The sequence below is a fragment of the Pleurodeles waltl genome, chromosome 9 (genome assembly GCF_031143425.1).
Source record: "Pleurodeles waltl isolate 20211129_DDA chromosome 9, aPleWal1.hap1.20221129, whole genome shotgun sequence".
NCBI classification, from domain to species: Eukaryota; Metazoa; Chordata; class Amphibia; order Caudata; family Salamandridae; genus Pleurodeles; species Pleurodeles waltl.
The window spans coordinates 134,180,687-134,197,019 of NC_090448.1; the positions used below are offsets into that span (position 1 = coordinate 134,180,687).

Sequence of the window (16,333 nt, forward strand, 5' to 3'; positions counted from 1 at the left end):
TTAAAACAGCTATTTGTCAATAACTTGAAAAGTATACATGCAATTTTGATGATTTGAAGTTCCTAAAGTACTTACCTGCAATACCTTTCGAATGAGATATTACATGTAGAATTTGAACCTGTGGTTCTTAAAATAAACTAAGAAAAGATATTTTTCTATACAAAAACCTATTGGCTGGATTTGTCTCTGAGTGTGTGTACCTCATTTATTGTCTATGTGTATGTACAACAAATGCTTAACACTACTCCTTGGATAAGCCTACTGCTCGACCACACTACCACAAAATAGAGCATTAGTATTATCTATTTTTACCACTATTTTACCTCTAAGGGGAACCCTTGGACTCTGTGCATGCTATTCCTTACTTTGAAATAGCACATACAGAGCCAACTTCCTACATTGGTGGATCAGCGGTGGGATACAAGACTTTGCATTTGCTGGACTACTCAGCCAATACCTGATCACACGACAAATTCCAAAATTGTCATTAGAAATTGATTTTTGCAATTTGAAAAGTTTTCTAAATTCTTAAAAGACCTGCTAGGGCCTTGTGTTAGATCCTGTTTAGCATTTCTTTTAGAGTTTAAAAGTTTGTAAAAGTTTGAATTAGATTCTAGAACCAGTTGTAGATTCTTAAAAAGTATTCCAACTTTTAGAAGCAAAATGTCTAGCACAGATGTGACTGTGGTGGAACTCAACACCACACCTTACCTCCATCTTAAGATGAGGGAGCTAAGGTCACTCTGTAAAATAAAGAAAATAACAATGGGCCCCAAACCTACCAAAATACAGCTCCAGGAGCTTTTGGCAGAGTTTGAAAAGGCCAACCCCTCTGAGGGTGGCAACTCAGAGGAAGAGGATAGTGACTTGGAGGAAAATTCCCCCCTACCAATCCTATCTAGGGAGAACAGGGTCCCTCAAACCCTGACTCCAAAAATAATAGTCAGAGATGCTGGTTCCCTCACAGGAGAGACCAACACCTCTGAAATCACTGAGGATAGCCCCAGTGAAGAGGACATCCAGTTAGCCAGGATGGCCAAAAGATTGGCTTTGGAAAGACAGATCCTAGCCATAGAGAGGGAAAGACAAGAGATGGGCCTAGGACCCATCAATGGTGGCAGCAACATAAATAGGGTCAGAGATTCTCCTGACATGTTGAAAATCCCCAAAGGGATTGTAACTAAATATGAAGATGGTGATGACATCACCAAATGGTTCACAGCTTTTGAGAGGGCTTGTGTAACCAGAAAAGTGAACAGATCTCACTGGGGTGCTCTCCTTTGGGAAATGTTCACAGGAAAGTGTAGGGATAGACTCCTCACACTCTCTGGACAAGATGCAGAATCTTATGACCTCATGAAGGGTACCCTGATTGAGGGCTTTGGATTCTCCACTGAGGAGTACAGGATTAGGTTCAGGGGGGCTCAAAAATCCTCGAGCCAGACCTGGGTTGACTTTGTTGACTACTCAGTGAAAACACTAGATGGTTGGATTCAAGGCAGTGGTGTAAGTAATTATGATGGGCTGTACAATTTATTTGTGAAAGAACACCTGTTAAGTAATTGTTTCAATGATAAACTGCATCAGCATCTGGTAGACCTAGGACCAATTTCTCCCCGAGAATTGGGAAAGAAGGCGGACCATTGGGTCAAGACAAGGGTGTCCAAGACTTCAACAGGGGGTGACCAAAAGAAAGGGGTCACAAAGACTCCCCAGGGGAAGGGTGATGAGACAACCAAAACTAAAAATAGTAAAGAGTCTTCTACAGGCCCCCAAAAACCTGCACAGGAGGGTGGGCCCAGAGCCTCTTCACAAAACAATGGGTACAAGGGTAAAAACTTTGATCCCAAAAAGGCCTGGTGTCATAGCTGTAAACAGCATGGACACCAAACTGGAGACAAGGCCTGTCCCAAGAAAGGTTCCACTCCAAACTCCCATCCAGGTAACACTGGTATGGCTAGTCTCCAAGTGGGATCAACAGTGTGCCCAGAGCAAATCAGGGTCCACACTGAAGCTACTCTAGTCTCTGAGGGTAGGGTGGATTTAGCCACACTAGCTGTCTGGCCGCCTAACATGCAAAAATACAGACAGCAACTCTTAATTAATGGGACTAGAATAGAGGGCCTGAGGGATACAGGTGCCAGTGTCACCATGGTGACAGAGAAACTGGTTTCCCCTGGCCAATACCTGACTGGAAAAACTTACACAGTCACCAACGCTGACAATCAGAGAAAAGTACATCCCATGGCAATGGTTACTTTAGAATGGGGAGGGGTCAATGGCCTGAAACAGGTGGTGGTCTCCTCAAATATCCCAGTGGACTGTCTGCTTGGAAATGACCTGGAGTCCTCAGCATGGGCTGAGGTAGAACTAAAAACCCATGCAGCAATGCTGGGTATCCCTGAACTGGTGTGTGTGAAAACAAGAGCACAGTGCAAGGCACAGGGTGAACAAGTAGAGCTGGAGTCTGGAAGAATGGCCCAGCCTACCAAGAGAACAGGAAAGTCAGTTGGGAAACCAACTGCAACACAGCAAAAGAAAGGGAACCTCTCTTCTCAGGAAGAAGTTCTGCCCTCTGAGGGAACTGAGCCTTTGGAGCTTGAACCTTATCAGGTTGAGCTCTTAGGCCCAGGGGGACCCTCAAGGGAGGAGCTGTGTAAGGGACAAGAAACCTGTCCCTCTCTTGAAGGCCTTAGGCAGCAAGCTGCTGAAGAGTCCAAAGGCAAGAAAAATGGAACGCATAGGGTCTATTGGGAAGATGGACTCCTGTACACTGAGGCCAGAGACCCCAAACCTGGTGCCACTAGGAGAGTGGTAGTGCCTCAGCTGTTCAGGAAGTTCATCCTAACATTGGCCCATGACATTCCCCTTGCTGGACATTTGGGACAAACCAAGACGTGGGAGAGGTTAGTCAACCACTTCTACTGGCCCAATATGTCCAACATGGTTAAGGAGTTTTGCCTCTCCTGCCCCACCTGTCAAGCCAGTGGTAAGACAGGTGGGCATCCAAAGGCCCCCCTCATTCCACTTCCAGTGGTGGGGGTGCCCTTTGAAAGAGTGGGTGTGGACATAGTTGGTCCACTAGAACCTCCCACAGCCTCAGGAAATATGTATATCCTGGTAGTAGTGGATCATGCTACCAGGTACCCTGAAGCTATTCCCCTTAGGTCGACTACTGCCCCTGCAGTAGCCAAGGCCCTCATTGGTATCTTTACCAGAGTGGGTTTACCTAAGGAGGTGGTGTCTGACAGAGGTACCAACTTCATGTCAGCATACCTAAAGCACATGTGGAATGAGTGTGGAGTGACTTATAAATTCACTACACCATACCATCCACAAACTAATGGCTTGGTTGAGAGATTCAACAAGACATCAAAAGGCATGATCATGGGGCTCCCAGAAAAGCTCAAAAGGAGATGGGATGTCCTCTTGCCATGTCTGCTTTTCGCTTACAGAGAGGTGCCACAGAAGGGAGTAGGATTCTCACCCTTTGAACTTCTGTTTGGTCATCCTGTAAGGGGACCACTTGCCCTTGTTAAAGAAGGCTGGGAGAGACCTCTCCATGAGCCTAAACAGGACATAGTGGACTATGTACTTGGCCTTCGCTCTAGAATGGCAGAGTACATGGAAAAGGCAACCAAAAACCTTGAGGCCAGCCAACAGCTCCAGAAGTTTTGGTATGACCAAAAGGCTGCACTGGTTGAGTTCCAACCAGGGCAGAAAGTCTGGGTTCTGGAGCCTGTGGCTCCCAGGGCACTCCAGGACAAATGGAGTGGCCCTTACCCAGTACTAGAAAGGAAGAGTCAGGTCACCTACCTGGTGGACCTGGGCACAAGCAGGAGCCCCAAGAGGGTGATCCATGTGAACCGCCTTAAGCTCTTCCATGACAGGGCTGATGTCAATCTGTTGATGGTAACAGATGAGGATCAGGAGGCAGAGAGTGAACCTCTCCCTGATCTTCTGTCATCAGACCCAAAAGATGGCACAGTAGATGGAGTGATCTACTCAGACACCCTCTCTGGCCAACAGCAAGCTGATTGTCCTACAACAGTTTCCTGAACTCTTCTCCTTAACCCCTGGTCAGACCCACCTGTGTACCCATGATGTGGACACAGGAGACAGCATGCCTGTCAAGAACAAAATCTTTAGGCAGTCTGACCATGTTAAGGAAAGCATCAAGGTGGAAGTCCACAAGATGCTGGAATTGGGAGTAATTGAGCGCTCTGACAGCCCCTGGGCTAGCCCAGTGGTCTTAGTCCCCAAACCTCACACCAAAGATGGAAAGAAAGAGATGAGGTTTTGTATGGACTACAGAGGGCTCAATTCTGTCACCAAGACAGATGCTCATCCAATTCCAAGAGCTGATGAGCTCATAGACAAATTAGGTGCTGCCAAATTTCTAAGTACCTTTGACTTGACAGCAGGGTACTGGCAAATAAAAATGGCACCTGGAGCAAAAGAAAAGACAGCATTCTCCACACCTGATGGGCATTATCAGTTTACTGTTATGCCCTTTGGTTTAAAGAATGCCCCGGCCACCTTCCAAAGGTTGGTGAATCAAGTCCTTGCTGGCTTGGAGTCCTTTAGCACAGCTTATCTTGATGATATTGCTGTCTTTAGCTCCACCTGGCAGGATCACCTGGTCCACCTGAGGAAGGTTTTGAAGGCTCTGCAATCTGCAGGCCTCTCTATCAAGGCATCCAAATGCCAGATAGGGCAGGGAACTGTGGTTTACTTGGGCCACCTTGTAGGTGGAGGCCAAGTTCAGCCACTCCAACCCAAGATCCAGACTATTCTGGACTGGGTAGCTCCAAAAACCCAGACTCAAGTCAGGGCATTCCTTGGCTTAACTGGTGTAGGAAGTTGGCTCTGTATGTGCTATTTCAAAGTAAGGAATAGCATGCACAGAGTCCAAGGGTTCCCCTTAGAGGTAAAATAGTGGTAAAAATAGATAATACTAATGCTCTATTTTGTGGTAGTGTGGTCGAGCAGTAGGCTTATCCAAGGAGTAGTGTTAAGCATTTGTTGTACATACACATAGACAATAAATGAGGTACACACACTCAGAGACAAATCCAGCCAATAGGTTTTTATATAGAAAAATATCTTTTCTTAGTTTATTTTAAGAACCACAGGTTCAAATTCTACATGTAATATCTCATTCGAAAGGTATTGCAGGGAAGTACTTTAGGAACTTCAAATCATCAAAATTGCATGTATACTTTTCAAGTTATTGACAAATAGCTGTTTTAAAAGTGGACACTTAGTGCAATTTTCACAGTTCCTAGGGGAGGTAAGTATTTGTTAGTTTTACCAGGTAAGTAAGACACTTACAGGGTTCAGTTCTTGGTCCAAGGTAGCCCACCGTTGGGGGTTCAGAGCAACCCCAAAGTCACCACACCAGCAGCTCAGGGCCGGTCAGGTGCAGAGTTCAAAGTGGTGCCCAAAACACATAGGCTAGAATGGAGAGAAGGGGGTGCCCCGGTTCCGGTCTCCTTGCAGGTAAGTACCCGCGTCTTCGGAGGGCAGACCAGGGGGGTTTTGTAGGGCACCGGGGGGGACACAAGTCCACACAGAAATTTCACCCTCAGCGGCGCGGGGGCGGCCGGGTGCAGTGTAGAAACAAGCGTCGGGTTCGCAATGTTAGTCTATGAGAGATCTCGGGATCTCTCCAGCGCTGCAGGCAGGCAAGGGGGGGGTTCCTCGGGGAAACCTCCACTTGGGCAAGGGAGAGGGACTCCTGGGGGTCGCTTCTCCAGTGAAAGTCCGGTCCTTCAGGTCCTGGGGGCTGCGGGTGCAGGGTCTCTCCCAGGCGTCGGGACTTTAGATTCAAAGAGTCGCGGTCAGGGGAAGCCTCGGGATTCCCTCTGCAGGCGGCGCTGTGGGGGCTCAGGGGGGACAGGTTTTGGTACTCACAGTATCAGAGTAGTCCTGGGGTCCCTCCTGAGGCGTCGGATCTCCACCAGTCGAGTCGGGGTCGCCGGGTGCAGTGTTGCAAGTCTCACGCTTCTTGCGGGGAGCTTGCAGGGTTCTTTAAAGCTGCTGGAAACAAAGTTGCAGCTTTTCTTGGAGCAGGTCCGCTGTCCTCGGGAGTTTCTTGTCTTTTCGAAGCAGGGGCAGTCCTCAGAGGGTGTCGAGGTCGCTGGTCCCTTCGGAAGGCGTCGCTGGAGCAGGATCTTTGGAAGGCAGGAGACAGGCCGGTGAGTTTCTGGAGCCAAGGCAGTTGTCGTCTTCTGGTCTTCCGCTGCTGGGGTTTTCAGCTGGGCAGTCCTTCTTCTTGTTGCAGGAATCTAATTTTCTAGGGTTCAGGGTAGCCCTTAAATACTAAATTTAAGGGCGTGTTTAGGTCTGGGGGGTTAGTAGCCAATGGCTACTAGCCCTGAGGGTGGGTACACCCTCTTTGTGCCTCCTCCCAAGGGGAGGGGGTCACAATCCTAACCCTATTGGGGGAATCCTCCATCTGCAAGATGGAGGATTTCTAAAAGTTAGAGTCACTTCAGCTCAGGACACCTTAGGGGCTGTCCTGACTGGCCAGTGACTCCTCCTTGTTTTTCTCATTATTTTCTCCGGCCTTGCCGCCAAAAGTGGGGCCTGGCCGGAGGGGGCGGGCAACTCCACTAGCTGGAGTGTCCTGCTGGGTTGGCACAAAGGAGGTGAGCCTTTGAGGCTCACCGCCAGGTGTGACAATTCCTGCCTGGGGGAGGTGTTAGCATCTCCACCCAGTGCAGGCTTTGTTACTGGCCTCAGAGTGACAAAGGCACTCTCCCCATGGGGCCAGCAACATGTCTCGGTTTGTGGCAGGCTGCTAAAACTAGTCAGCCTACACAGATAGTCGGTTAAGTTTCAGGGGGCACCTCTAAGGTGCCCTCTGGGGTGTATTTTTACAATAAAACCTATCCCATGTTCAGAGGCATCAGTCTGCACAATGAACTGCTTAGAATAATCTGGAGCTTTTAGAACTGGTGCTGAGCACATTGCCTGTTTCAGGGTGTCAAAGGCCTGTTGGCATTCCACAGTCCAGTTCACTTTCTTGGGCATTTTCTTGGAGGTGAGTTCAGTGAGGGCTGTCACAATGGATCCATATCCCTTCACAAACCTCCTGTAATACCCAGTTGTAAAGAAATGGCTCCCTGTTGCAGTTACCCCCCACTTTTTGCCTGATACTGATGCTGACTTGACTGAGAAGTGTGCTGGGACCCTGCTAACCAGGCCCCAGCACCAGTGTTCTTTCACCTAAAATGTACCATTGATCCCACGATTGGCACACCCTGGCATCCAGATAAGTCCCTTGTAACTGGTACTTCTAGTACCAAGGGCCCTGATGCCAAGGAAGGTCTCTAAGGGCTGCAGCATGTCTTATGCCACCCTGGAGACCTCTCACTCAGCACAGACACACTGCTTGCCAGCTTGTGTGTGCTAGTGAGGACAAAACGAGTAAGTCGACATGGCACTCCCCTCAGGGTGCCATGCCAGCCTCTCACTGCCTATGCAGTATAGGTAAGCCACCCCTCTAGCAGGCCTTACAGCCCTAAGGCAGGGTGCACTATACCATAGGTGAGGGTACCAGTGCATGAGCACTGTGCCCCTACAGTGTCTAAGCAAAACCTTAGACATTGTAAGTGCAGGGTAGCCATAAGAGTATATGGTCTGGGAGTCTGTTTTACACGAACTCCACAGCACCATAATGGCTACACTGAAAACTGGGAAGTTTGGTATCAAACTTCTCAGCACAATAAATGCACACTGATGCCAGTGTACATTTTATTGCCAAATACACCCCAGAGGGCACCTTAGAGGTGCCCCCTGAAACTTAACCGACTATCTGTGTAGGCTGACTAGTTTTAGCAGCCTGCCACAAACCGAGACATGTTGCTGGCCCCATGGGGAGAGTGCCTTTGTCACTCTGAGGCCAGTAACAAAGCCTGCACTGGGTGGAGATGCTAACACCTCTCCCAGGCAGGAATTGTCACACCTGGCGGTGAGCCTCAAAGGCTCACCTCCTTTGTGCCAACCCAGCAGGACACTCCAGCTAGTGGAGTTGCCCGCCCCCTCCGGCCAGGCCCCACTTTTGGCGGCAAGGCCGGAGAAAATAATGAGAAAAACAAGGAGGAGTCACTGGCCAGTCAGGACAGCCCCTAAGGTGTCCTGAGCTGAAGTGACTCTAACTTTTAGAAATCCTCCATCTTGCAGATGGAGGATTCCCCCGATAGGGTTAGGATTGTGACCCCCTCCCCTTGGGAGGAGGCACAAAGAGGGTGTACCCACCCTCAGGGCTAGTAGCCATTGGCTACTAACCCCCCAGACCTAAACACGCCCTTAAATTTTGTATTTAAGGGCTACCCTGAACCCTAGAAAATTAGATTCCTGCAACTACAAGAAGAAGGACTGCCCAGCTGAAAACCCCTGCAGCGGAAGACCAGAAGACGACAACTGCCTTGGCTCCAGAAACTCACCGGCCTGTCTCCTGCCTTCCAAAGATCCTGCTCCAGCGACGCCTTCCAAAGGGACCAGCGACCTCGACATCCTCTGAGGACTGCCCCTGCTTCGAAAAGACAAGAAACTCCCGAGGACAGCGGACCTGCTCCAAGAAAGGCTGCAACTTTGTTTCCAGCAGCCTTGAAAGAACCCTGCAAGCTCCCCGCAAGAAGCGTGAGACTTGCCACACTGCACCCGGCGACACCGACTCGGCTGGTGGCGATCCAACACCTCAGGAGGGACCCCAGGACTACTCTGATACTGTGAGTACCAAAACCTGTCCCCCCTGAGCCCCCACAGCGCCGCCTGCAGAGGGAATCCCGAGGCTTCCCCTGACCGCGACTCTTTGAACCTCAAGTCCCGACGCCTGGGAGAGACCCTGCACCCGCAGCCCCCAGGACCTGAAGGACCGGACTTTCACTGGAGAAGTGACCCCCAGGAGTCCCTCTCCCTTGCCCAAGTGGAGGTTTCCCCGAGGAATCCCCCCCCTTGCCTGCCTGCAGCGCTGAAGAGATCCCGAGATCTCTCATAGACTAACATTGCGAACCCGACGCCTGTTCCTACACTGCACCCGGCCGCCCCCGCGCTGCTGAGGGTGAAATTTCTGTGTGGACTTGTGTCCCCCCCGGTGCCCTACAAAACCCCCCTGGTCTGCCCTCCGAAGACGCGGGTACTTACCTGCAAGCAGACCGGAACCGGGGCACCCCCTTCTCTCCATTCTAGCCTATGTGTTTTGGGCACCACTTTGAACTCTGCACCTGACCGGCCCTGAGCTGCTGGTGTGGTGACTTTGGGGTTGCTCTGAACCCCCAACGGTGGGCTACCTTGGACCAAGAACTAAGCCCTGTAAGTGTCTTACTTACCTGGTAAAACTAACCAAAACTTACCTCCCCCAGGAACTGTGAAAATTGCACTAAGTGTCCACTTTTAAAACAGCTATTTGTCAATAACTTGAAAAGTATACATGCAATTTTGATGATTTGAAGTTCCTAAAGTACTTACCTGCAATACCTTTCGAATGAGATATTACATGTAGAATTTGAACCTGTGGTTCTTAAAATAAACTAAGAAAATATATTTTTCTATACAAAAACCTATTGGCTGGATTTGTCTCTGAGTGTGTGTACCTCATTTATTGTCTATGTGTATGTACAACAAATGCTTAACACTACTCCTTGGATAAGCCTACTGCTCGACCACACTACCACAAAATAGAGCATTAGTATTATCTATTTTTACCACTATTTTACCTCTAAGGGGAACCCTTGGACTCTGTGCATGCTATTCCTTACTTTGAAATAGCACATACAGAGCCAACTTCCTACACAGAGGAACTGTTAAAATACTCACTGAAATAATATGCTATTTTACAGAGGTCCTCGGCATCCTGCTGTATTTGATGCTAGTTACACAACCCTGAGAAAGAGCTCATCTTTCAAGATTTAGACACGGACTCATACATTATCTCACTTTTCCACAAGGCCATTTTGGTAATGAACTGATTTGTGTTTGTCCTTGTGATGAAATTTCTCCTCAGACTATACTATATTTTGTTTCTCGTAATTTTTTTTAGCAGGTTACAATCAGATTCTTAATCTTCTTATTGAGTAAGAATGGATTTGATAGATGTTAACCTCCATTACGCTCTTTACAAACGCTACCAGGAAACTTAATTCGTTATGCTGTTATGCGGGTTAGTAAAATGTACTATTCGTAATTGTAATTTTATGATTTCAACATAAATGCTAGTTGTGATGTGTACGTTTTAATAATAATTGCTCTGTAATATGTGTTTTTATGATTTATTTATAATAATTGCTTGAGGATTTTTTATCCGATTGACTGACTACCAAATAACAACTACATTCAAACTTACTGTGGGCAACACACGCAAGGTTCGAAGGTGGGTACAGCCAAATGTTTAGATCGGACTCGGCCCTTATCCCAGGGAGGCAAGCCCCAAAAGAGATTAAGACAAACACCCCTGGCAATGCCCCACTTTCTGTTTTTTAAGGGGAAAAACTGTGAAGAGGCAGGATACCTTAGTAGATATCTAAAATCTGTTTTTTGTTTTTTTCATCAAAATAAATTACGCCATATAAATTGCTTCTTGGAAGCCACCTGCACTTCACATTTATTTCTTGAAAACCTGCAAGCCAGACTATTTATGGGGTCTCTCAGGAAGCTGTTTGGTATCCTATTTAACTGCCATCATTCAGCTGCTGAGCCACATTGAAAAATATTCTGTTTTTGTTACATCAGTGGAAGCCAGTAACCAAAGTGCATGATCTTAGGCAAATCGTTACCTATTATGGTTTGCCATTCTGAATTGGGGCTGGTTCCATTTGAGGACCATGTTAAATTAGCGCCTCTGTTGCTATGGAGAGATAACTAGGTTAAGCAGGAAACCCTGCTTAATCAATCCATATTTATGGATGGCAAGTCTTCTGCAGTTTTCCCTACTAGGGAGAGAGGACTGCTAACATAACCCATTATGATTGATAAAAGTCTCCAACAAACAGATCAAGGATGACTTCTTCCCCATGAGAGAGCGGTTGAGGTGTGCAAATGAAATAGGGAAACCGAGAGTGGCAAGCTATTTTCCTCCGGTCACTACATATACTATGGTGCCATATCTTCGGTTTCCATTAACCCATACAGAGCGTTTTTATTTGATCAGGCTTAGATTCTGAATTGCGCACCTTCTGGCTGCCTTTCCCAGCCGTATTTCCCATGATTCTGGCTTCGATCCCTGTCCATGTGACTCAGACTGCTCAATCTCTTTTACATTTTCTTTTTTTTGTAAACTTTATGGCAGACAGAGGAAACAATTTTTTGTGCCTTTGCTTAAGTGTTTAAACATCTGACAATGTAGATCAGCCTTTTTAGGTCGGGCACAGCAGCGCACAAGTGCCACTTTTCCGGCGTTTTAGTATGTATTGGCCATCACCCCTGTTACATGGATAATTGCACTCTTGCAGATAAATTGACTGCAAGCAAACTTCTTTTTCCTTTTGTGTGCTCCTTCACACTGATGCAGTGGTGCTTTCAATTGGCTTGCTTATGTGAAATTGAATTACTTTTCATTTTCAATTTATGTGGCAAGAAAGGTTAGGAGTTTACAAGGCTGATAGCTCTAACTCGAGCAAATACGAGACCCATTGCATTGCAAATGCTTGTTCCATTTGCAGCTTTTACAAACAGAGCACATCTGCTTGATGGTTTTCCAGTATATTTTGTCAGCAGTGCGCCTATGGCGACTAGGGGGAAATAGGGTGGTCTTGGGATTTTTTTGCTATTTACTGTATGTGCTGGTGGTAATTTTGTTTACTAGATGTCTTCAACATTGATTTGAGATGTATGCACATTATATTAACTTTGGATCTTTAATGGATAGTTAATTGCCCAAGAAAACACATGTTGCTTTTGATTACTAACGTTCTGGTTGCGATAGTATATTCTACGGCAAAGCTCCTTCCAATGGTTTTAGTTTTGTTTATTTTTATTTTTTCGTACTGATTTGTTTATGCTATTTGTATTATGTATTTCATGCTTTTATTATTTTTATATAAAATTGAATAAAGTGTATTTGATTGAAATGCCAGCATAGCAATTGCCAGCTGCATTTCACATTTGTTTCTTGAAAACCTGTAAGCTAGACCATCTTTCTGGGATCTCTGAGGAAGCTGTTTTGCTATCCTCTTTAACTGTCATCATTGAGCTGCTGAGCCACATTGAAAAAGATTCTGTTTGTTACATCAGCGGAAGACAGTAACCTTAAAATAAAATATTCTGCCCTTTAACATAACGTTGTACTTTTTCTGAAAAGACAAGCATATAATGGAAATGTATTTTATACATTAAATATATATTCATACTAATATCACAATTATACTGCACTACATACTAATTTGAGTTGTGAACGAACTAAACACTTAAGGGTGAGGGTAAAGCAGCTTTCCATTCAGTGTCTCAAATACACAATGTGTACCAAGGAAACTCTGGCTCAAACCCCACCTTCCTTCCTCAACCAAACTGCACGACCTTAGGCAAATGGTTTCTCTTCACAGTGCCTCATTTTGCTAGAGCAATCAAACAAAGCCCGGTTGAAGTAAGTCTGACCAGGATGCGCACTGTACAAAAAGGACGCTCGATTATAGTTTAAAAGGCAATAATATTTCTCCACATATAAGTACACCATTAACGTATATGTACCTCAAATGATAGTGCATTTGTTATAGCTATCATCAGGATGCAGAGGTATGCCTGGTTGTGCCTCAGATAGGGCCGGGCTCTTTATTTCTAATTCTACTCACACTTCCAACAGCAGAAAACCAGGAAGGGGGAGATAAACATTTCTGTGACAAACTTTAAAATATAAGCAGTCCCTTAGCAAGTGCTAAAAAAGTATTGTTTGCTTTCAATTTGTAACTGAGCCTCTTTTGTAATTCATTATGAAGTTTTACAGACCTAGGCAGGGGCGGCTGGTGACAAGTGAAAGTGGTGGGGCGTAAACGATTCTGATGAGTGGCCGATGGTGAGGGAGCAGAGAAAGTGAGCCCAACCGGCAAAAGATCAGAAGGGGAGAATTTTGAAAAAAAAAAAAGAGTGGACATATGGTGCATTTTCAAGTGTATCTGAGAAAGTAACAACAATTAATAAAGTGCTTGTGAAAGTGTAGCAAAATTGTTGTTATGACATCAACAGAGTTTTCATATGATAATAATGTAGGTAGCTGCTTATTCAGTATAACCACATAACTTCAAACCAGACTTGGAGATACCAATGCGGAGTACCTCACAAATGTCTTTATTTATTGATATACCTTTATAAATTAAATCTGAGAACATATAACTTACTGTGATTTGTCAGAGTGGACACAATGAGTCAGCAAGAAAAAAACATTAAAAGGCAATAGGGCACTCTACAAGGCACTGCAAGTCTTATTCAGGGGATGCAGAAATATCGCAAATCTATAAACAATATTAATTCACGATAGTCAAAGATGTGCCAAAAGGTATGTTGATGAGTAACCAATGGACGTATCTCTGGCAAAATGCATACCAGGATACTGTACACATATTCAGTAGTTAGACTATGAGAGTGAAAGGTTTCAGGTTCCAAACTCGGGAAATGCAGGCATACAGCTGTCGCAAATAAATTAGAACAAGAGAGGGGACAAATTCACCAAAAAACGCTAAAAAGATGGGCATACATTAGATCCACCGTAACTCATCCAGGTCAGGCGATAACTGGCATGTGTAAGAAGGCGCACAGTAAACCATAAAAAAACAAATTACAGAGGACATCACACCCTGAGGAGGAGAAAATGTGATGACCACCTCAGGTATAAGTGAACCACCCACCTTGCATGGCCCAAAAGTCAAAAAAGAAAGAGAGACATTTAACCAGGGAGTCACAGGAATACACATAAGGGGCCACGGTCCAGCCAAGTATGAAAACAACCCGTCTAGGTGCAAGCCAGACCTTGCCTTAATGACAAGCAATGCGACGGAGAAAACTGGCAAGACTTGCAGTGCACATCACTGTGTTCTCGAAACAGGTCCATCGCCACTCTTCTGCCTCTCATTATTCTAGTTTTCAGGGGGCATCTTTTTGTTTCTCACTGTTCCAATCTCCCGGGAATTAAAACACCGGCCGCATTGCCGCAGCAACAAGGGCCTGGCGCGTGGTACTGGTCTAGAGATTTATTACTACAAAAAAGTATGTATAATTCCCACTTGCGCTAGATACTGTTTGTTTTTCGAGTGAGGAGAAAGACAAAAGCGGTATTTGGTGCCCGAGGGGGTAACACGTACTTTTTTGTGCATATGCCAAATCGCCCCCATTCCTCGGCCTCCCCGAAGAGACTGCATTCAGTGGTGCGTGCAATGCACTTAAGTGTTAATTCTTTTTCAAGGGGAATCCAATTCGAATTCGCCATTGACAAAAATCAGTTCCAGGAAACGCCAGCCACAACAGCAGCAGCAGCAAGGGCCTGAAAAGTAGATGTAACCCCGACCGGCACAAAATACAGTTTTGGTCTTTCTAACAAGTAAAAAGATAAAAACAGTATTTGTCGCCGGCAGGGGTTACACATATTTGTGCATATGCCCAATTGCCCCAATCTTGGCGTCCTCAAAGAGACTGCATTCAGTGGTGCATTGCATTGCACTAAGGTGTCATGTACAGATCACAATATTTTAAGCTAAAAAAAGGTATGCCATATTCTGACAAGGCCCTTAGGAAGACAAATGCTGCTGAGTAATGAAAAGTAATTCTCAAAACCCTAAGCATTGATGGACGAACAAGAAAGTAAGATGAATATTCAAAATTGAGGTTTTATGTGATAGTTTGTGTTTTTATGAGTTTTATACTTGAAAAGAATGAACTATATCGCCTGCACAAAATTTGCCTTCATGGCTGTTGGTAATCAGCTTTAGATTAAAAAAATAAATGAAACAAACACTACAGAATGAAACTGACCACCATTTTATGACAGTGAATAACTTCAGAAATGTTACTAAACTGCTAATGCTAATTATCATGATAGCATTAGCGCAATCCATTTTTTTTCAATTCACAACAAGCAAATGTTGTCACGTCCATGTGTGCTTGACTATACATTTGATTTTCAGCAGTTAGCTGAAGTCTTCCTCATTGGGGAATTCGATCATTCCTGATCCTCGCAGAGATGCAGTTCAAGGGGGAGCCTCCGGGCCTCCTGTGGTGTTGCACATTAAAACCTTTGTCAAACCCCTAATCTGGAAACCACGCCAGGCCCGGAGGCTACACTAATGCACTTAAATTCATATGCAAATCATGGAAGGTAATATCGATAACCTCTACTGAGCACACGTATGTATTATTCCACCAATTTAATTAAACGCACCTGTCACCCGTGGAAACTGAACTCTGCTCTCAGACTTAAAATGCGTGCTTCAAGATTAGCAACTAACACATGAGTACCGTCTCTCCTCGTGATGCACAAAAAGGCCAAGGGGGGAGGAGAGAGAAAGAGAGAGTGAGAAAGAGAAAGAGCGAGAGACTTCTCCCACCCCTGCGCTTCCTTACATGCTGCACATATTGCAGAGTCTAGAGGTACTTGGTAACATCATTGCGTCTTGGTCTAAGCCAATCCTGACGTTGGTCCTGCTGGGGCAGGGAACCTCACCACCCAATACGGAGATCGAGGGCTGCGAGTGAGTCAACCCCTGGCTCACTAATGTGCCCTGTTGCTGAGACTCAGTGAGACTGTGCACATGCCGTGCACGCCGGACAAAGGCAGCAGTCCAATCCGACATGCACACTTATATGCGCTCGCTACTGGCACGGATGTCTACGTGGCAATGTTGTTGCAGTTTCATTCCCCACCCCCTCAGGTCCACACTGGTTTGGCTTCTACAGGACCCGCCTCAGCCAGGAGCGCTCAATCAGTTACATGCTGCAAAAGCATTCTAAAATATATATTTGTATGTTTATTACTAACATTCACTGGGGGCCCAGAAGGCCAAAATTTTGAGTGGGGCAATGCTCCAATTCCCTAATGGAGGCACCGTCCCTGGATCTAGAATATTTTAGATGCTACTTTTAATAATAACATGCGTATTGTTCTGGGACATACCTTCAATGAAGCAAGTGGATGTTCTGGACCAAGCAAACTCCAGTGAAAAGCAGCCAAATCTTCATCTGGTAAAATGTGATTCCCTAAAACAAATGAGCAAATGAAAAAAGCAGTATAGAGATTATTTATCTTTTTTTGTACTGGAACTAAACTTAATTATGTCAACACCATTGTCAAATTAGTTTAAGGTCTCCAACAATTATTTTTGAGTTAATGCAGGAAAAACATCTGAGT

At 45.6% G+C, this 16,333-nt stretch overlaps 1 protein-coding gene across 2 annotated transcripts in view; it reads right to left on the minus strand.

Moving 5' to 3' along the window:
• Positions 1-16,333, minus strand: part of FAM120A (family with sequence similarity 120 member A) — a 405,119-nt gene that overhangs the window by 296,528 nt on the left and 92,258 nt on the right. For both annotated transcript variants that reach the window (XM_069206413.1, XM_069206412.1), the window contains exon 3: positions 16,100-16,182. In XM_069206413.1, coding sequence (XP_069062514.1) covers positions 16,100-16,182 — 83 coding nt within the window. The remainder of the gene's footprint in view (positions 1-16,099; positions 16,183-16,333) is intronic.